Source organism: Molothrus aeneus, chromosome 3 (assembly GCF_037042795.1).
Source record: "Molothrus aeneus isolate 106 chromosome 3, BPBGC_Maene_1.0, whole genome shotgun sequence".
Taxonomy (NCBI): Eukaryota; Metazoa; Chordata; class Aves; order Passeriformes; family Icteridae; genus Molothrus; species Molothrus aeneus.
The window spans coordinates 36,067,528-36,089,578 of NC_089648.1; the positions used below are offsets into that span (position 1 = coordinate 36,067,528).

The 22,051-nt window shown below is 36.0% G+C and overlaps 1 protein-coding gene across 1 annotated transcript in view; it reads right to left on the reverse strand.

Moving 5' to 3' along the window:
• PRKN (parkin RBR E3 ubiquitin protein ligase) overlaps window positions 1-22,051 on the reverse strand; it is a 675,490-nt gene that overhangs the window by 438,233 nt on the left and 215,206 nt on the right. The window contains exon 4 of the mRNA XM_066546681.1: window positions 7,285-7,403. Coding sequence (XP_066402778.1) covers window positions 7,285-7,403 — 119 coding nt within the window. The remainder of the gene's footprint in view (window positions 1-7,284; window positions 7,404-22,051) is intronic.

Below are 22,051 nucleotides of genomic sequence, written 5' to 3' on the forward strand. Positions count from 1 at the left end.
TGAATAAGGCTTACTTATCATTTGTTGGCACTCCCTGTTTTTTTTTCCTCAAAAGGTTTCCATCTAAACAAAAAGACATAACAACATTAATACAAATAGCACAAGACCTGTAAGAGTGAAAGAGTTTAAAGTCCACATCTGATCTATATTTATACATTCTGAGAATATGCAATATTGCATGAAAAAAAATTCAAAAGCAACTAATTTTGACAAAACAAGTGATACTCTGAGCATGGTATTTCTTACTAGTCCCAGGCCTCCCATGATATACTGAAATAGACATTAGTGATGATCTCCCCTCCTTGTATAAATATCTGAAGGGATAATACAAAGAAGACAGAGCCAGTCTTTCTTCAGAGGTGTCTAGTGACAGGAGCAGAGTTGATGGGCACAAACTGAGACATGGGAGGTGCAGCCTGAGCATAAGGAGCAACTCGGACTGTGAGGGTCACTGAGTGCTGGCACAGGTTGAACAGAGAGCCTGTGGAGTCTCTATCTTTGGAGATATTCAAAAGGAAATAGTCTTGGGCAAGTGGCTCCAAGTGGCCCTGCTCAAGCAGAGGGTTGGACCAGATGACTTTCAGAGCTCCCTTCCAACCTCAACCATTCTGTGAGTCTGTGCTTCCTGATATCACAGCAACTGCAAGGACAACATGCACTGAACACCATCTGCTTTACTAGGCATAAATCTATCCTCTCTGGCAAAAGGGTTTATTAGACATTTGATTCAGAAACTCATGTAAAATCTTATCTGAAAGTAAATTTGGTAACTGTTTTCCCTTTCATTTATGACTGTTGTCACCCAGGCTGGAGAAACTCACTCTAGGCTTCACATTAAAAGGCAGTTTTATTTCACAGCATGACTTGAAGCAGTACATAATACTGAAGTCATTTTCCTTCTTTCCAATGGTATTTTTTTCTAGCTTTTAGGACACTTTATAACGTGTAACCTCACTGAAAACACATACTGCAATAAATATTGTAAATCATGCATAGATATCTCAGAGCTTCTAATGGAATTGAGTTAAAATATACTTTCTTATCTTATTAAAATAAAAGAACTTGCATCATTTTTTCAACATAGAGGCAAAAAACTGTTTCCTCAGCCAAGTTTATTTTGCGTGAACGAATCTCCATTACTGTCTTTTGAAATGGATGAGGTTTTTTTTTTTTTCATAAATCAAGTATGTGTTTTCATTTACTGTATATTACAATTTATGTCCAACATAATGAATTTTTTCGTAAGGGATATTTAAAAATAAGTGAAAGAGGTAGCTAAAAGCCTGAATAAAACCATGTCAAGTCTTCTGAATCCTCCCAACTGTTCTCTTCAGATGGAGCTGAGCATTTATTTAATGCTGATGCTGTGCACCAAGTCACTGCAAGCAGTGTGAGAACAATAAAGAGGAGTGGATGACACGAACTCTTTATATGAATGGCAGTCCCAGCAGCTCACATTCAGCATCCCTGTTACCATCAAGATCACTTAATAAGAGAAATGATTGCACAAGAGTACAGTTCCCTGTGCAGCAGGTAGGGAGAAGATCAAAATATGCCCGATTTCTCTCTGGAATCCTGGCATGGCTGGGCTTGGCCTAAACAACAGAATAACTCATTGGTATTTAAGATTTTCCCTCTCTCTCAAAAAACACTGGTTCATTAGGAAAAAACATTAGGCTTACAATTTAGAGTGCTGGCTTAATATAACTAATGAAGAAAGATTTCCTGATTCAGTGGAAACCCTGGGAAAAATTTTTCCAAGAGCTTCTTTTCTCTGGCCTAGTCTTCTCAAGGCAGCATTAACATCAGTGCCCAGTGGTGGCAATTTAGGTGTCAGAATTGAGGCATTTTTGATTATTTATGCAGAAAGAAGCACATGTACTGAATATGTGTAATTTCCTGTAAATGCTACTTCTGTCAGCCAAATGCAGCGAAATTAAGCTATTTTTGTACTTACACATTCATTAGCAGGAACCCAAAAATAAATGGTTCTTTCAGGTTTGTTAGTTTGACCAAGGAGTCACACATTACAGTGGTAACTTTTTTATGCACAGTATTCAATAGAAGCATTTGAACACATAGTGTTTGTCATGTGTAAGCTAGAATATATATCAAAAACATTTGTATCCTCCCAGAACACATGTAATTTTGGAGAGACAAACAACTAAGTTACCTATTCTCAAGAATTAAATCACAGTTTAATATCTTCCAGCCTGTAAATGAGATCACACTTTTTCACATACACTTCTGTGGCTGTTTATTTTGCAGTTTACCTTTAAAGGACAAATTGATTTTTGTAATCTCTTTGCCATATTACTCCGGTAGTGAAACCATCAGAGGGGAGAAGCTGACTTAGCAGCAGTAAGGACTACATAATTTCAGAGGTGCTACTTGACCCTTTTCCTTTCAGTCAGCCTTGCTCAGATGTAGTGAGCAGTGCTCCTTCCTTTCTCTGTTACTGAGGGAGGATGCAAGTAATTAATTCCAGGAAAAAAATGTGACTTCAAATGAGCAGTGGTGAAAGGTTATGCACTGTGAAATGGAGTTTTACAATGATATATTAAAAAAAAAAAACAGAGATAAAAGGTAAACTGCTTTTTTATTTTATATTATTGTAAAATAAGTTTATATTAATCAAAAAGAAAATACCTTATTAAAATAGCTTAAATGGAGATAGGAAGTAAGAACTCAAAGCAAATTACTGTGTTACAGATCTTTCTCTTCCTAGGAAATATGAAAGTATCAAATTCCAAACACTGCACTATCATCTGTTAGGAAGACCACTATCACCATTTATGACCTGATATTTATCAGTCACTGAAAGGCACTCAGAAGACTTTGTTTGTGCCAAACTGTGATGTACCACACAGTCTATGCTGACAAACCACCCAAATCACAAGCCTTTCATGCTTCCAGAGAAACAAAATTCAGTAAATGTCCATTTCTCTGTTAGGTTTAAAATGAAAAGAAATAGATGTAAGCAATATCATTGATTTGATAAACAATAGAAGAGCAGTTCTGTGGCAGAGACAGTTTAACAAAACCTGTGACGTCAGGAGGCTCCCCTGGAGCACAGAGGGCAAGGACAGCAATGGGACAGTACACACCAGATGTGCTCTAAGTGACAGAAACTAAATCTCATCTCAGCTGTAGGGAGTTAGATCTGAATATAACTCCTCATGTCTGAAAAGATCTGACATAATGACGTGAATGCTTGCAAAGTACAGAGGGGCTACGACAAACTACTTTGGTGCTTGTGCTGGATGATACACTGAAAACTCAGTATCAACTAGCAAGGACACAAGAAGAAGAAGAATGACCAAGTAGTGATGAGTCCCCACACTAGAAATGGCCTCATCATAGCACCTGTGCCTGAATAGGGAGCCCCAAAGTCTATTTGTCACACTTCAATCCAGACTCTTACTCTGGTTGAATTCTGAATTATGACAGATACCAAATCAAATGTTCCTGTCTTTTTTTACCTGGAGTACATACAAAGTCAGATGCATTGGAAAAGTGTGGGTTTGTGTATAGCCTGATGCATATCAGTTCTCAGAATCTAGCCTTCCATTCACAGATACACATTTTTCTTTTCACTAGAGAACTAACACTATGAATGTTAACACTGATATAGCTCCGAAAGATGGACTGCCAATGTGACTGCTCCAATCAGACATTTTTGTGTGGGTCTTTGTTTGTTTATTTTGAGTTTTATTTTTCTTTGTTGTTTGGTTTGTTGTTGGTTTTGGTTTTTTTTTTGCTTTGTTATTGTGGGGTTTTTTGTTTTGGTTTTGTTGTTTGCTTGTTTTCTGGAAAGAGGAATACGCTAATTTTCTGAATCACGGCTACTAAAGTTTTCAAGCTATATTAAAAAAACTTCCTGTTAGGACTGTAGGTGGCCTACACAAGACTTCCACGTACCAATCTTTACAGATATCTTTTGTGCTTGATTAATTAGAAAAAATAGGGAGATGTGATATTTTTACAGTGACGTTTTCTTATCATTAAATTAACCTGTATACATCTCCCATAAAGGATGAGGTCATGACATTTTTGCAAAGTTCCAGGTAAGTGCCAACTGTAAAATGACAAATGTAATATTTAGATGGTGTCTGAGGTAAAAATAAAAAAAACAGTAATCTGTTTAATTTTATAGAAATATTGTATCATAAATTTAATCTGAGCATCATATATTAAAATAATGCTATGCAAATATCCATGACTGCTAAATATGGTTTTAGAATAAGACTACTTAATGGAATAAGTAATATTTTAAATGCCAGCCCACACACCATGAAAAAAGAAAGCTCAATTTAATCAGGCTGGTCATTTGTATCTTAGGTAGTCAAAGGATTAGCATGTAGAGTAAGTGAAGGCTGCGCAAGGCTTTGTGCAGGTTTTACACAGGTATTCACTTTCATCTCAATAAAAGATTTAGTGTAACAAATGTTGGCTTACAGAGAGCTTTGGTGCTTATGGCACAAAAGAGCTTCTGTGCTTCTGAGCACAAAAGAAACTTGCTCTGTTGCCATGTAAAGGTCAGGCACAGTTTTCCAAGACTGGGGGGAAAAAAGAGAACTAAAAAAAGAAGTGGCTTTGCTGACAGGTCTGTAGTATAGTGGTACAGACAAGTGTTTTTAATAGTTAGTTTATGTCAACTTTATTTTGACTAATTTCTCTATAAAACGAGAATAACTGTAGCACCAGTAGAGAGAATATCTATTGGTATCACTGGTATAGCTCTATGGGATTGGAGAGGAAAGACAGAGGGTTTGGGGTAATATACTAACTCGAACTTTTTTTAACCTTTTCAGCAGACTTTGGCCACTGTAGACTGCAATGCATTGAAGAAAGCAGGGCTAATACAGCTCACTTGCTGTGAGAGACACACTTTTGCCTGGCCTTAACACAGAGTGGTCTCTATACAGTAAGAAATAAGTCTTAGTACATCTTTGAAGCCACTCCAACTGGAATTGTTTTCTGTCTCCTTGTAAAGTGGAGCAGAAAAGAAGGTGAGGCAGGCACATGCAAAATCTGCACCTACTCTTTATAACCACAGGACTGAGATGGATGCTGTGTGTTTATAAAACAAACTGACTTGCATAGCACATTCATGACATTAGGAGTGCACATATTGCAAACACTGCACTTTGGAAGCCCACAGGACTGCCAGCCCAAGCTGCAGGAACAGAATGCACACTGTTCCTAACTACTGTGCTCTGCCTCAATTCAAGAGGAAAAGAATGATAACAGATTCTCTCTGCTTTGTGGAGAAAGTAACAAGAATCTCAAGTGCAAATTATTTTCACAGCCAAGCATTATTTTAAAACTAAAACAGAATAAAATTATCATTTTAAACTTTCCAGAAGATATCTCCCTTTCCTCTTTTGTACTTTTATGCTGAAGTATCTTATCAAATCCTCAAAAAGCTGGGATTTTTTGAATCAACCTTGAAAATTGGAACAGCTTCCACTACAAGTTTCCAGCCACTTTCCTTTCATATGTACTGTAAAATATGGTAATAGAAAGAAGAAGCAGCTGTAATCTGCTCATTCAATTGAATTTATCAGCCTGCATATATTTATTGTGTCATTGAACCCGTATTTGCCAAAAGAATGTAGGCCCACGTACATTCCAGGCAATCAGAAGGTATTTATAGGTGTACACTACTGAAACTTCTTGTAATAGCATTTCCACCATGGAGTTATGAGGAATTCCTGGGAGACAATACAGGGTTGATGTTTTTTGGGTTTTTTTTAAGTCCCCCAAACCAAGAACAGTGCAGATTCTGTAAAAGCTGAATAGTTAGGAAATGTATTTAGGTTTATTTAATAGAAGGAATGCAATGATCCCAAATCAAACAGGACAGATGTGAAAGTCATCATTTCCAAAAGTGGACATGCTGAAGGAAGCCTCTGAGTCTAACAAAGGACTCATGTTGTGTGATATCAGTGGAATCTATAAGATTCAGACTCATCTAGTGACACCAGCAATGTCTTTCAGCAGCACTGACTTCATGTATAAAAGCTGAATAGAATATTGTCTGTGTTTTCATCCATTGGAAATGTGCATTAATGGTGTCTTCTCTTCTGTCTTGATTTATATATGATTCAAGCCTATGCTAATCACCAATATTTGAATAAAAATTTTGAGAGAAAAAGAATCCCCTTAGATGTGTTCATCTGGAACACTGCAAAATGCAGCACTTTGAAGCCTCTAAAATAAATCAGAGATAGTTGGTTAATTCAGGAATAGCACATAAAGCTTGAAGGGCATTGTAGTTGTGGCTTTTTGAATTAGATGTGTAAGTCTAATAAGTATGGTATGGTTTATACAATACCATACTTTATTTTTCTTTTCGAGGAGAATATAAAACCTGGGGTTTTAATTGCTATTTTTTTGCAGTGCTATTACATGTAAAGACATTGAATCACCGTGATACATTGAGAACACAAAGCTGAAACTTTAAACCACAGCAAAAGACAAATTTAAACACTTGAACATGGGCTGAATATGAAAGTTCCTTAGAACCAAGCTACAGCATGGTATGCATCAGTCTTCCTCAAGACCTAAGCCTCTCCCATAACAAACCTGGTTGACTAATCTCCTGATTTAGGAGAGAGGAAGAACTCATGCAACAGTAACACAACCAGTGAAATTTAGCAGTACTCAGATAGAAGAAAAAAACCCTTCAAAACTTTATACAAGTGCACATTCAACTCACTCCCCAACACACTCTCATTTTAGGGTGCAAACCAAGCTTGAGAGATCTAGTTTTCTGTCCAAGAACAATAACTTTTCCTTGACTTTACATGCTGCAACAGGGCTGGAAGGATTAATATTCTCAACTACACATCTGTTCAAAAACTTCTGGCCGCAGCCCATAATGATCACAACTGAGATCTGAATTCAGGTGTTTCTGAGGCCTTAACAACAGCTCTAAGCTTTGAATAAAGGTCTGTCATCCCATCCTTTTAGCACATATGTAGTTGCATAGATTGCGCATACAATCAGGTTAATCATTAGTCCTTTAAAGAAAGAGCTAAGTGTGTCTTTCAAGGACTGGAGCTCTAGTCTGCACCATGTACCTTGTATATGCTCAAAATAGTAGAAACAAGTGAGTGAAATTTTCAACATCCTTTGAACTACTCTTCTCAGCCATAAACAGCAAGAAAAAAAAAGTAAGACTACATATATACATAGCCATATGTATGCAAATAGAAAAGACTAAATATGTCATCTCCATATACCCCAAAACCTTGAAACAAATCCAAAAAACCTTACCCTTGCCAACGTCAGGGTTCCTTGTTTGCATACACTGCAGCGGACCCTCAGTTTACCAGGCTTCACAGCTTGGCAGAAATTTTTGCAAAAAACATAAAAACTGTTGTAACTTGCTGCACCTGTCAAGAGGAAAAACAAACAAACAGGAAAAAACCACTTTTGATGTAGACTGAAAATCAGCAGCAAACTTTCATGAAAGCTTTCTGTTTTACTCTGTAAGTGATAAAATAATTTTAATTTCTGAAGAGAGCTTTGCGATCATCTTTTCTTGCCTGATCTAGTTCCTAACACCTTCCAGTAACTCCTGTTTCTTGATCAATAAGTACAGGTGAACTACACTATAACTCCTTGAAAATGCACCCAGAGCTTACCACTGATCAGCACCAAGTGAAATCTTTGGCAAGTGATGTATGAGATTAATTACCCAACCATCCAGAATTTGCATCTCACTTCTATTCTAAAATTGTCTAGCTGCAATTTTTATGAGGTCAAATTGCATGAAAATTTCTTTAGATGAAGTTTAAAAGATGAGTCTGACTGATATCACAACAAGAAAACAATTTAGCAAATTTACTTCTATTCATGGAAGACTGGAAGCCAGTTCTTTATTCTTGCTGGCAGCCTTATAACCTAGCAAAGTTTGCAAACTGCTGCCAAGATATTAGGCCAAGTAAATTTTCAAGGAAAATGAAATGAAACGCATTCTGTTCTGTGAAACTATGGAACAGAATGTGATATGCAGAGAATTGTCAAAGCCCAGGGCAATGCTAATGAATTTGATTTCACAGGCAATGCTGATCACTGTTTGAGTGAAGCACTTTTTAGAATAGCTATGGATATTCCTTACAAAATGTTGGAATACCTCTGGCATGGTTTTAATCTAGACCGGGCATCTCCAAGGTCAGAGACTCAAGGTTATCATTAGAAGTTGAAATGAGACCAGAATAAAGTTTCAAACAAAAATTTCTTAATATCAAGAAGAGATTTAACCCATTAACAGTGGTGAACTTCAGAATCAGTACCAAACCCTTAGAGATTAAAAGTTTTTCACTGCCTATCTCCCTATTCTCTTATTTCTCCCTACATTCATTAGAAATATATGTTTTATGTACATATGAACTCTAGCACATTACCACAGTAAATACAACCTGGAATAATATTTTTAAACATGTCTGACTTCCTTTATTTTCAAGTGTTCTTCACACAGTAAAGGGTCAGACCCTGTGTTCTGCCAATGCAAAATGTCAATTACATTTTATACCTATTCTATAGGTATAAAGAATATATTCTTAGAATATATTCTATTTTATACCTATGGCTGTCCTGATTTAAATGTGCTCAAATATAATATAAATGTAACTCAAATGTAATTTCAGTTTCCAAAACTCAACCTCAGAGAACTATGTCATATAAAAAATCTTTTTTTTCTATGAAAAAGTATGCAGATGTCTACAAAGAAGATGTGCACTGTTGAAAAAAAAATTTAACACTTTTTCAATTTTTCAGGAACATTAGCTACATAAGAGTATATCAGTGATGTATCCAAAAAGAACTTTAGTCAACTGATCTATCAAGTGTTGTCCCTATGTTTCCTTGGAAAGTATTAACCACCATGGCAGGAGACAAAGTATTACAGAATTTAAATGGAAGTCAGTTTTTTTTGGAAAATGACACACACCCTTTTCACACTTTTCATATTCACACTTACACACTTTTCATATGAATAACTCAAAAGGCTGAGAGCACACTTCTCAAATCGGTCTAAAACACAGTTCTGGGATTAAAATAGTTAAATTAAAGGCAAAAGGGCTTATGCTGAGCTCTTTAATATACAATTCAATGTTGTGAAATATGACAAAGTTTTGGACAACTGGATATCCATTCATTCGTACTTTGCTGGAGTCTCTCATTACTGGAACTGAGAGCACGTCTGGATTAGACTTGATTTGAGCTAAAATCCACATCAAAAATCTAAACTATGGTATTGCATATGAGAAGGAGGACACTTGCAAGTGACTTAATTTTACTTTTGGCAGTTCCTCTATGCAGGATCAGCTGATCAATCAATAAAAGGCCAGTGCCTTTAGCACAATTCAAAGAGAATGCTCCATGACTTAAGAAAGCAGGAATGCTATTTCTAGTAGAGGTCCACAATAAACAAGATGATTTCAGCCACTTATTCCTGACTTGGTCTCAACAGCAGGAAGTGAGACCAGAGCCTGTTATCCTTTGTGTTATCACCAGTCCTCTCCCATTGTTCCAATTTCCTGTGTGGGCTGTCTAATGGGACTACTGAAACTGCTGCTTCTATTCACACTCATCTTGAGTAATTCTGTGATGCCAGTGCTCACTGTCCTCGTTCATTCCTGCACTCCAAACTTATTCCTGGTGTGACTCTAATAAAATCCTTCCAGTTAAACAGAACCATCTTATTGAGTACATGAGCCCTTACAGCATAAAATAATTTGTTAATTGACTGATGCCTTTCCTGATCCAGTCCTCCATTCCCTGCTGTCTTGTGTCCCTCTCATTTTTTGCCAAGGATTAAAATTTATTTCAAGGATTAAAACACTTGAGGCAGGAAGCATGCTCTCTGTCTGCTTTGTGTTCTAAGCTCATTCCATCTGGACCAAAAGATAAAATTATTTTATTGATAATAGTCTGCAAAATATTCACGGGATAGTACGGCATAAATCAGCATGACTGAATACTGCAGTAAAAAATAGTAGTCATAGGAGAGGCCTAAAATGAGACATATTGCTGATTTACTATAGAGGATAAATCTTATGCATTAGCTTGATATTTGCTCTGTGCAAAAATAGACTACATTAACTCAATATTCATTTTTCTTAGCACTTTCAATTTTGTTTTCAGTTTTCATGAATATAAAAAGTCCCCCCAAACACATTCCCTGCGCACAAATTTGAAACACAAGAAACAAATTTATAATATAATGGGTTGGAGCAGTTAAGCAGCACAGATCTATTCAGAGACACAAAATAACTTTAGAAATATCTGCAATAGCAAGGAAGCTGGAAAGGCACAATGTGATAAGAGGAATGCACTGATTTTAGAAGGAATGTGTTAAGTGGACATTTTCAGCAACACATTCACCATTTTATGCAGATGTACTGATCACACTCTCGCTAAGTGCAGTTACATCATTAGGTGCAGGTCCTGAGCCGCATCAGCAGGCAAAACAAAGACTTAATTAAAAATGCAAATGTTGTAAGTCTGCTTACAGTACAACACTGATGGTCAGCATTAAGCTCTTTACTGACTATATTACCATGGCCCTTGGCTGAGACTGCATCCCCTCGGATCCCTTTTCAAAGAGAAACTGAAAGACACAGGAACAAGGAAATCTGTCTTATGCACCAGCTCTGACCCATCAATATTAATAAAGAATGTCATTATGGCACAGTGCCAGTAATCACTAAAATTGCTGCAGAACCAAGCACATAAGTACATGTATCAGGCACACAACTTTTGGGTATACAACTTTCACGAGAATTGAGAAAACAATCTCTATTTTGTAGTTTTCACTTCCGAATATCATATAAAGCCACTTATTACATGCTAGTTTTAGGAAAATGCTTGATGGTTTTCTCTATGGAGTTAATTTTAATTAAGTTGTCTTTACAGGCCAAAAAAAAAAGAAAAAAAATTAGGATGATATGAATACAAGAGGCCTCTTATTTATGATCTGTGTCAGGACCTGTCCTCTCACGCCAATGAGACACACTCTCTCTTTTCTACCTCTTCAAAGATAATTTCCTCACAAATATCACATCACCAAAAAAAAAAAGGTCTTAAAACTGTTTACCCCTTTAGTATTTTATATAAAAAGAAGAAGTAGCTTTCTCTGATGTGTATCCTACTGTTTTTATACTGTCTCCCCATTTAGGTTTTTAAGCTCCTTAGAACCTGAATTACTTCCTCATTTCTGTGTTGTTAATGATGACCATGCACTGGGAGCTTTGTACAGGTTAGTGATAGCACAGACCAATTATTTCGATATGCATGACTAGTTAATGAGAAAGCATTAGTCATAATGACTATAGACTTGATCCTGAAATCTCTAATCAGTCAAAACACCCATTATCATCTCTATGACTGTTTAAGTGAATAAAATCTAAATAGGGATATTAGTAGCAAACCTGCTGTTTTCATTTGAACTGCATTTTCATATAGATTATACTGATTACTGAGTCTTTCCTATAATCACCTGTTTAAAACAGGACACAGCTACAGGAAATCTTTCACCAGACTGAAACCTACATAAAGTTAGCATTGTATCAGACTCCATTATATTTACATTTAGACTACTTGTAATTTGTAAAATGTAGACTGACTGTCAGAGACCTCAGTCTATTTTAGCAATTTGCACCTACATAATGAAAAATACGCAGTTAGAAGAGAAAGAAAAGAAGTATTCCTCCAACTGTGTTCACTTTAAGGACTTTGTTGGAGTCAACACAGTAGGAGGGAAAATGTATGAAATACAAACCCAGAAGGCTCAAACTAGTGAAAATTTCCACATAAAGTTAAGTTTAAAAACAAAATAGCATAGGTTTCATTTCTGGACCCAAAGAAAGAGAAATTACTTACAAGATCACATTCATTTTGCAAAAATACAATTGGTATGTTCTGTCTTTAACTTTTGTCCTTTAACTACTTTTTTTGTCTGCAAAGACATCACAGAGCACATAGCTTTCCTCCCCAGACCCATGTGGATGCACATATTCATAAACTTTTCTACCTGTTCTAGATTATACCTATTCTTTATGATGACTTTCTAATTTATAACATGAAAATGGTATTTATTTAACAGATAGATTCATCTAAAATGGTTGTGATTTATTTTAGTGAGAAAAATTGACTTTTATGGTTTGATTCAATTCATTCTAAAGTATATATATAAAAACATACAAACAGGTGAGATAACTTGTGCCTAAAAGGGTCTGTTTCTCTCTTTCGTGGGGATTTAGAACAACAAAATGTGGTAGAAATATCTACTTTGCAAACCTCTAAAATTAGGGAAGATGAACCCCACACGGTGATGCCATGCAAAAGAACTCATGACCTAAGAGCTGAAGTACGATAACAATATGAAATAGAATAAATCAGAAAAAAAACCCCAATAAACCAACCACAACTTTTTCTTGATACTCAAATAGGACTTGCAGAATGTCTATGTATCTCAGGTAATTAAAGTATATGGAATATACAGCTATTCAGAAAAAAATAAATGGACTTTTCACTGTTACGAGGACTAAAAATTTAAGAAGAGTTGAAATTTGGCTGAAGAGGGTATAATGCCTAAGAGGTGGAGCATCAGAAGTTATTTGACAAGGACAATGGGGCACACTTATTTTTTTAATGCCTTTTCAGTGAAAAAATTTTTGTGAGAAAAATCAACCAGGAGACATCTATGAATTTAAAAACTGCAAAAAGCACAGCATTTGATCTATCACAAATTACTGGAATTCAGGACATTAGTATATTAGGATTTCTCTTCTAATCATTATCATGAAAGAATCATCTGCTTCACTTTTCTGAGTCCCAGTATCATTTACCTCCACTTTCTTTTATATTTCATCCAAATCCCTCATTATCTTTTTTACCCACTTACTTCTGTAATTACCTTTTCCCTGTCTCATTCTCTTTCTTGACCTCTATATAAGGTCACCTTTCTCTTACTTCTCACAATATATCTTCCTCTCCTTCAGCTTGCTCTCTGATTTTCAGACAAAGGAGCAAAATTCAACATTATTGCTCATATTAACAATAAAGAGTGAAGGATTCAAAAAGAGGAAAAAATAAAAACCACCAAAAACAATTGTGATGATTCTGCCAGACAGCAAAACATGGAATTAAAAAAACCAAAAAAAAACCAACACACCAGAAATTTCATGAAACTGCTGAAAGCTGGGTAAACAATACATGGGAGAAAAACAGTGCTACAACAACAAAGTGTTCAAGACTTAAAGAGTGTCAAAAGGTCTCCCATGAAATGTACTTCTTGTGCATGAGGAAACCGCTATGCAGCAATCATAATATTCCCCACAAAGCTCCACTTGAGCTGCTTTTTATACCCTTGAGGGGACTGAGTGTGACCTGTGGTGATGACAGCTGGCTTGGCCTGGTTTATTTGCAGCTGAAGGCAGCGACTTCTGAGTTTAAGCCTAAGCACGTGAAGGGAAGTGAAGACGCTCCAGAAGTCTGCCTAGGTTGCACAGATCATGCAGTGCAGGCTTCAGTATGACAAGCAGATCCAGTTGATCACAGATTCAGCAAATAAACTAAGAAATGTTTAAAAATTAAACCAGTGGTCACCAAGAAAATCCATAAGGACAACGCTGTTCTCATGTCAGGCCAGAAAAACAAGAATATAGAAGATATACATCCAGACACTTGAAAACACAGCCCAGTGATGCAACAAAGGAAAGGACCTGAGCTTAAATGTAACTCCTGGGCCAGTGGACTCACTGAGGATGTGTGAGGTGAAAACCTCTGACAAGGCTTCCAGCAGCTCTTTCTCACACAGCTCTTTTAATAAAAGTCTGACCCAATTTACACAACTGCGCATTTCACAAGTGGCCTTTGACACAACTAGCTAAACACCCATGCAGGGAGGGAGGTTGAAGAAGGCAAAAGAATGGCTATTCCTACTGACTTGCTTCTCTGTGTTAGCTCCCTAATTGCTTCCTGTGTCCCAAAAGCCTCAGCTCTACTCAACTACAATTACAACTCAATTATTTACAACTATGAAATGCTGGAGACCAGCAGCAACATTCTAGCTGTTAGCTTTGTTACAGTCTGTCACCCCAATACATGACATTCTGGAAAAGTTTGTTTTTCAGGGCACCCAAGGAGCAGATAATGAGGTAGCAAGGCTTACATGGAAGGTAATTGATTTATTCAAGGTACTAAAACTTTATCCTTGGAAGTAGTCAAGACCTTCTTGGATGGGGCTTTGTCCTAATTGATCTGGTAGAAGGTACCACTGCTCATGGAAGGGGATTGGAACTAGATGACTTCTATGGATCTTTCCAACCCACATAATTCTGTGATTCTGTGATAAAAAACCTCTTCCTCAGCAGTTTTAAAATATAAATTATATTGTTACTGAATGAAATGCAAAATTCTCTTGTGTTCAAATACATAGATAAAATACAGGAAATAAATTTCAGGAATAAATGATCACTTTTCACGGTACAGTCCCAAAAAAAATTGTTCCAGGACTTGAATATTCATTGTCAGAAAAACAGAAATGAACAGTGAAGTGACAAAGTTTGCTAGTGATATGATTTTTTTCAGGGTAGTAAAAATTAGGGCCAACCAGATAAACCACATTTTTTCAGGCCAACCAGAAAAAACACTCAGCATGCTGTCAGTGACAGTACTGTCACTCAGGATCCTGAGTGACAGAAAAATGAAAAATTAAATTCCTTGTAGATAAATGTGAGGTGATATACATAGGAAAAATAATTTTAGCCAAACAGTAATCATTTTGACTAGTTATTATCACACAAAAACAAGAACTTAGGGCTATAATAGCTAGTTGTATGAAAATGTCAGCTCAATGCTCAGTAACAATCAAAAAAGTAAATTGAGTGCTAGGAATTATTGAGAGGAATTCAGAAGGAAACCCAACCAAACAAGAAAAAAAATCCCAGAAAATAATGCTGTACAAAATCTCTGAAAATCTATTATGTGCTCCATTTTCAGTAGCATGTGCAATTCTATCTTACTTTGCATTCCATAGATACATCTCTCACAGGACTGTCCATTAACATACCAAATAACTTGTTAGTGGTTTTTTTCTGATATTTCAGTGTGTCACAAAACATTGCACAATTAACAGTGTACCACAGAAACTGTCATTTCAAATGACCTGTGATACCTTTTTTTCATCTTCAATGCCCTGCATGTCAGGCTCCACACTCTGAAGGTTCCACAGAACTAAAATTTTAATGACAATTTATTTAGAAACAAAGGAGAGAAGGAAAATGGCTCAGGAAGGATGTATCTATATACAACTTAGTTGATACAATGTTTTTCAATGAAGACAGAAAATATCACTACCAGCACTTTTAAAACTGAACTACTTAGTTTCTGAAATGTGCTATTTAATGACATAAGTAACTTATTTCAATAAAAGTAATATTATGAGGAAGTTCCTTAGCTGGTTTTACATTAGAAAAGAGATATATTCGCAATCATTCTCTTAAAGGCTTGTCCAGAAAAATGGAAAAGATTGAGTGAAAATGGCACTTTACCATGCTCTCTTATCTCAACATAATTGCATGGTCTTTGCATCACTTTTATATAATGTATTTCCAGAACAATACTGTAAAGAATAGGAATGATTTTAAGAAAAAGGCCAGCTTAGAATTTCACATACTCTGTTTGCACAGACTCTAAACTGGAATGTTGGATAGGCAGCAACACTGTTTTGCATTTAGAAGACAGTTTTGAAAATACAAACCTAAGTCAAGAGGTTTCTTTATCTCTTTAAACCATTGACCAAAAGGGTTTGGGAAGAAGGGATACAGTTTTTCCAGGCTATTAAAATCAGCCTAGGTATTTAAGCATTGAGCAGCTTTTTTAAGCAATTCAGTTGTGACACATGCTAAGAGCTAACTTCCTTCTGTAGAGGAAGAGAAACACGGAATGAAGTATTTCAGGAAAAGAAGGAAAGACAGACAAAGGGAAAGACAGACAAAGAGAAAGAGTGCATTCTAAGCTCAGAGCTTAAACCTCAAAGCACCTCTAGCTCTGCATTAACTAACAGAATTCCCCATCCACAGATTAGCTGAAAGGCAGCAAGATTCATCGCATTAAAGTTAAATGTGCAGAAAATGGAATCATAGTAATCCTCACTGACATGTTTACATGTACAGTCTGCTGAGCATCTATGTCTGTTATTTGATAAGAAGCATTGAAATAATAGTCTCAGACTTTGAAACAGTGATACCAACTAATCTTATCCTTGCAACTCTTACAGATGCCTCAACACATCTAAAAGTTTCTCACAGAAATGTGATGGTACCTATGGTCTAGTGATCCCCCTGCTATGCCAAGGTGCATAATTCTACTCAGGAAAGCTTTGAGCATCAACTCATGACCTTTTCCCACTTCACTTTGGAGAGACCCTTTGGGGTGGCTGCAGCCTGATAAACCTGTTGGCTTGATCATCTTCATAAAAACCAGGAAAACTCACTTTATTATCCAGAAGGAATCAAATGGCTTCTCTATCAGAATGAATTAAACTAATGTTGAAGTTTCTAAGTAGATACGTGTCACTTTAACTCTTAATTACCCCTTTTTCCTTTAATGCAAACATATGATGAAGCGAGAATGCGGTAATTTGCTGGCCCTGTGAGCTTTCTCTGTAAGAGATATTATCAATATACCTATGGTACATTCACCAACATGTTGTTACATCAGTTATTACATATGTTTTACATATTATATGTTTTATACATATTATTATATGTATATATAATATATACATACACATATATACATATAATATATATGTTTATATTAACATATTTACCAACATATATAATATATATAAATATTAATATATGTATACGAAATATAGATACACATATATATACACATATATTATATGTTTTATACCAACATATTTACCAACATGTTCTTTGTTTCATCAGTTATTATATATGTGTTACATATTATATGTTTATACATATAATAATATGTATATATAATATACATACATACATATATATACACACACAAACACATATATATAATATATACACATGCATATATATTACTTGTTTATACTATATGTGTAGTGTCTTCAAATGTGACGTCAGTATTAAATGTGTTCATTGCATTTTAGAGACTAGACTGCATAGCAATTCTCTGTTGGATTAATTTAAATCAAGTCCTGCTGTCATTCTTCAACTGTCAGTTTAGGAAACCACTCTGCCCCACGTTAGCTTTCCTACCACATGACCTGTAGAGCCTCCACTCCTCACCACCCTATCTGTGAACTGCACAGAGCTTTAGCAGCTGCTTGTTACCCTACTCCCAATTAGTGTGACTCCAAACCAGAGGCTGCCAGCTGAACTCTCAGTGATTCCCTGGGGTGCCACGCCAATCAATTAAACTAATTGACTTTGTAGAATGGTTTTGTTGAAGTTAAACAGAAATGCTTAAAGACTATTTTGTACATTCAACTTGAGATGTACTTCATACCTCTTAATCTCAACAAAAGCCTGTTCCCCTCCTGCCATCTCACATAAACCTAAGAAAGCCTGTTTTTTGTTTTTCTTTCCATACAGTGGTTTTCACAGTTTGACAGTTATGTGTTGGAGCGGTTCTTCTTTCTAGTGTTGAATTCCCAACTCACACTATAAAGTAGAAGACATTCCTGCAGATTCTAAAGAGAAAAGATTTCATCCCAATGCCTCCCTAACTCCTTCATCAGTAAGCATTTGATCTCTAGTTGATTCTCTTGAAGAATTATGATAATCTAGAAAACAATAAAGGTATTATATCTACATCTCAGTACCTAATGCAGATTCCTGTTCTACTACATATCTGTGTCAGAGGTAATCAACCTTACAGTTCTACCCTATTTATAGTATATTTATAAGCCATTTAGCCAGAGAAGGAGACTCCAGAGGGGGCTACAGGAGAATAGGGATAGCAAAATGAAATATGAAAGAGACTCTGCAGAAAAGAGAATGCTAGATATTTTTAGATATGGCAATGTTTCATGAAAATGTTTTATTTATCTACATATTACTGGTCAAACACAGATCTTTGTGCCTGGATAGCAGACACAAAATGTGTTTGTTCACATTTACACTGCTAGATTTAGTATTCCTGAAAAATTTCTATTACAGATTAGAAGGAAAATGTTGAGGACTGATAACATTTCTGTTTGAAACAGATTTTTTACATTTCTATCCTAAATACTTCACAATGGTTAGAGTTATAAAGAAGACATGGCTCAAGATGAGTCAAATATTAGCTCAGCTACAGCCCTTGTTATGTTCCCACATTATGCTTTTAATAAGTGAAAAATTACTGTGAACAATGCTGTGGGGTTTAGAAACCAGGATATATAGCTATTCATCACATTTTGGATATCAAGAGGGATTAAATTGCAATATGCATAATCACTAATCTGCATAAAATCAGGAATTTTGATCTTTCACAGCTGAAGATAGTGAAGATTTTGCTATTTATTTAATTTTTATTAGAATAAACACAACAGTCTTTTGAAGAGAACTAAAATTTGCTTGGGAAAAGTCCCTGATAATGTTAATCATGATCTTTACCTGGTCATATCTCCAGCACAGACTTCATTTAAAACATTACTGATGTTTGATTCAGCTACCCCCAAAATAATTAGTGGAGGCTAATTATTAGGGAAGAGTTGCAGCAGAAAAAAATTCAGTTGCCAACTGATATACCTTTAAATGAGAAACCAACTGTTGCCAGTATAGTTTCCTTCCAGTAATATATGCTGAATATTTATTTTGTGACAAAGCTAAAGAGCAAACTGTGGTGAACAAAAGGAGGAGCTGTGTTTCCTGCTACTTTAGTTGCTCAAGTGAACTTTTGATCTTTTTCACAATTTTGGTTAAACCACCATCATAGCAAAAAGGCAGTAAGATAATGTCAGCCGGCACTGAAAACCAGGAGCTTATAATAAAACCAGGGACTTATCATAAAATCCCTGACAAGTTGTGCAGTGTTGCAGGAAGCTGAACATCAATGAGAACAGTATATGATGAACAGGCTCAACTTGGAGCATGATGTCCTTCTGTTCCCTCATCCTGCACCCAAAGACCCCATCTCCATACCCATGTTTCTTTTTCTCCATTCCTGTCTTTTGACAAGTAAACGTCAAGACCCACAGAACTGACTGTTGCACCAGCAGTGCACCATGGAAGCTTGGAAAGCAACTGATGGTGCTTAGCAAACATGGTGGCTTTCAAGGATACCCCACACACAAAAAAACACTAAAAACCACCAAACCAAAACCAGAGAATCTGTCTTCCCCTGTGAAATGCAATGATCTTTTTCTTTCACAGAAGTTCAAATTTAGTCCCCCTAAAATTATTTGTATTTATAAGGAGAAAACAGGGTGTGTTTTGCAAAGCTAATATTACCTTCTACTATCAACAGAATTCCTTAATCTCGTCCATGTAATCACTTTCTGTAAATCAAGCCTTTTTAAAAGGTCTCTTCTCCCAATGTCCTTGCTGTGTGCACAGAGCTCCAATGACATTAATGAATGTTGAGCACATGATTTGAGCACAGACTGATTCCTGTCATTCCGAGTGCTAAGAGCCCGTAACAGAAACCATGTGGTGCATGGTGAGGCACTGGAACAAGTTGCCCAGAAAAGTTGTGGATGCCCCAATCCTGGCAGGTTGGATGAGGCTTTGAGCAACCTGGTCTAGTGAAAGGTGCCCATGGCAGAGGGGTTGGAAGTAGATGACCTTTAAGATCCCTCCTAACTCAAACCATTCTATGATTTTATGATTTTTACTTGTGCCTCATAATTGGACCCTTCCTGTCAAAAAAGAATCACCCTAAAACTCTATTATCAATGTTTTTGTACATAAGGGATGTTTCCTAAGTGTTACTTTCATATTTTTTCTAGTAACATCAGCAATAAATGTCAACAATTATTCTGGAAAACATACATAGTTTTTTTTCTGGAAAAAATGCATAGTTTTGTTTAATCAGTACAGAACATTTTCCACCTACAGAAATTTCCACCCAAATATCACCTCCAACTGGGGGTATAAAGATGCAAGTGATGCACTTGCAATAGAAAGTCCATCCATGTTGTCCCTCATAACCAATCAAAATACGTTCCAAGAACAAAACTCTGTTCCACCTCACCCCTTGACACAAGGGAGTCAGCAAATGCCACTGTTCAATTAATATGGAAGGGCCTTTAAAAACAATAAAGTAATTAGACACGTTCATGAGAGACAATTATGTCATGTAAAGATAAGCATTCCCGGAAGAGCTTTAGCCTCTATTAGAAAAGAGCATTTTTTACAATTTTCCTCTCAAATTAATTTCACAGACATGCAAGGTGTGATGGGAAAATGGCACCATTCTCATCAGCCTTAAAAGCATATGATATGAATGAGGTCTCCAGCATGGCACTGGCTGCAATAAATTATCAAGTGTGCGTTCTGTTTTCTGAAATGGGCTCAATTTATCATTTTATTGAAAAGGTTCCATTATGCTAATGTCTTATAAAATCACTTTCTGCTGTTGCTAGAAGGTGAAGAGGGGATATCAATTTTTATATATAGAATTTGGAAGTATTGCTGCAGTGAATTGTCAAGGGTTAATAACCCTAAAAGAAGATAAAATATACATAAGAGCAAACTTCCAAGGACTTTGTAATGACAAATTTTCATAACCCTACTGGAAATAGAATAGTTTTCTTAAGCTTAACTCTCTTAAAAGAAATGTTGAAAGAATTAGAAATAGTTAATTTCTGGGCTGAAACTCTCTCTCTCTTCTCCAATCAAGCCTTGAATTGACACTGGAGACTGTTTTTTTTCAATGAAGGTCAGAATAGAAAATACCATTACCAATCTTGTCAACTTGCCCAGATAACAAATATGAAGGATAATCAGACAGGGGTACATGGGTGATTATTTGAAAAGAGGAATACTCCTTCTCTAAATCAAACTTTCTGTAATAAGAACATCTTTTCTTTTGAATTATTGTATTCAAAATAGGAAAGTATTAAAAGAAGAGAACTAGATTTAGATAGGCAATATATTTGATCCCACATAATAGTAATTCTGTGGTTTTGTGGTTTGTATCCAAAAAACTTCTTTTTTGCTGTGCATCAAAAAGAGAGTACTGTTTCAGAAATATTCCTATTTTTAACAGGAAGCATTTTCCTAGGGGAAAATGAGTATGTTCCTCTGAACATACTCAGAGAGCATAATCCAAGAAAGTACAGCATCAAGAGGGATAATTTAATATATACTGACACTAACAAGCTGCCCAGGGAAGGAATTGAGTCACCATTCCTGGAGGTATTTAAAGTTCAGATGTGGCACTTAGGAACATAGTTCAGTGGTGAGCTTGGTAGTGATGTGTTAACCTTTGGACTCAATGACCTTAAGGTCTCTTCCAACCTAAACAATTCCATGACTCCAGGACTGCAATATATTTTAGCAGTCAAAAACAAGTGGAGCTAGAGCAGTCTAACCACCATCTCATTGGATCATCAATAAAAACCCTTCTGGATCTTGCAGCTTCAAACTGGATCACAGTTCAACAACTTCTGTCATAGAACATTTATCAAACAGCTTGGGAACTTAAAATTTTTGAAAAACCCTCATTCAATATGTAGGAAATATTTAGTGCAAGTGAGTTAAAATGAAATCCAATGTCTCTTTACACTATGAAAATGATATTGCCATACTCTTCTATTAATGCAAAAGGATTTTTAGACCTGAGATGCACATACTTAAAAGATGTTACTTCTGAAATACATGTTCTAACACTATGACAATCTAGTCAGGCACAATGTGTAAACATTTTGCATCAAGTATGCAAACAATGTGACTACCAAATCAACAAAGAGGTGTGTAGTTGCACACATCTTTGTCTTAGGAGGCATCCGCATCACAAAATCTTGTAAAACAAAACAAACCAAACCAAAACATGCATGAAGGGCTACAAATGGGGTAGAACATCTCCCAGGTATGGAATATCCATG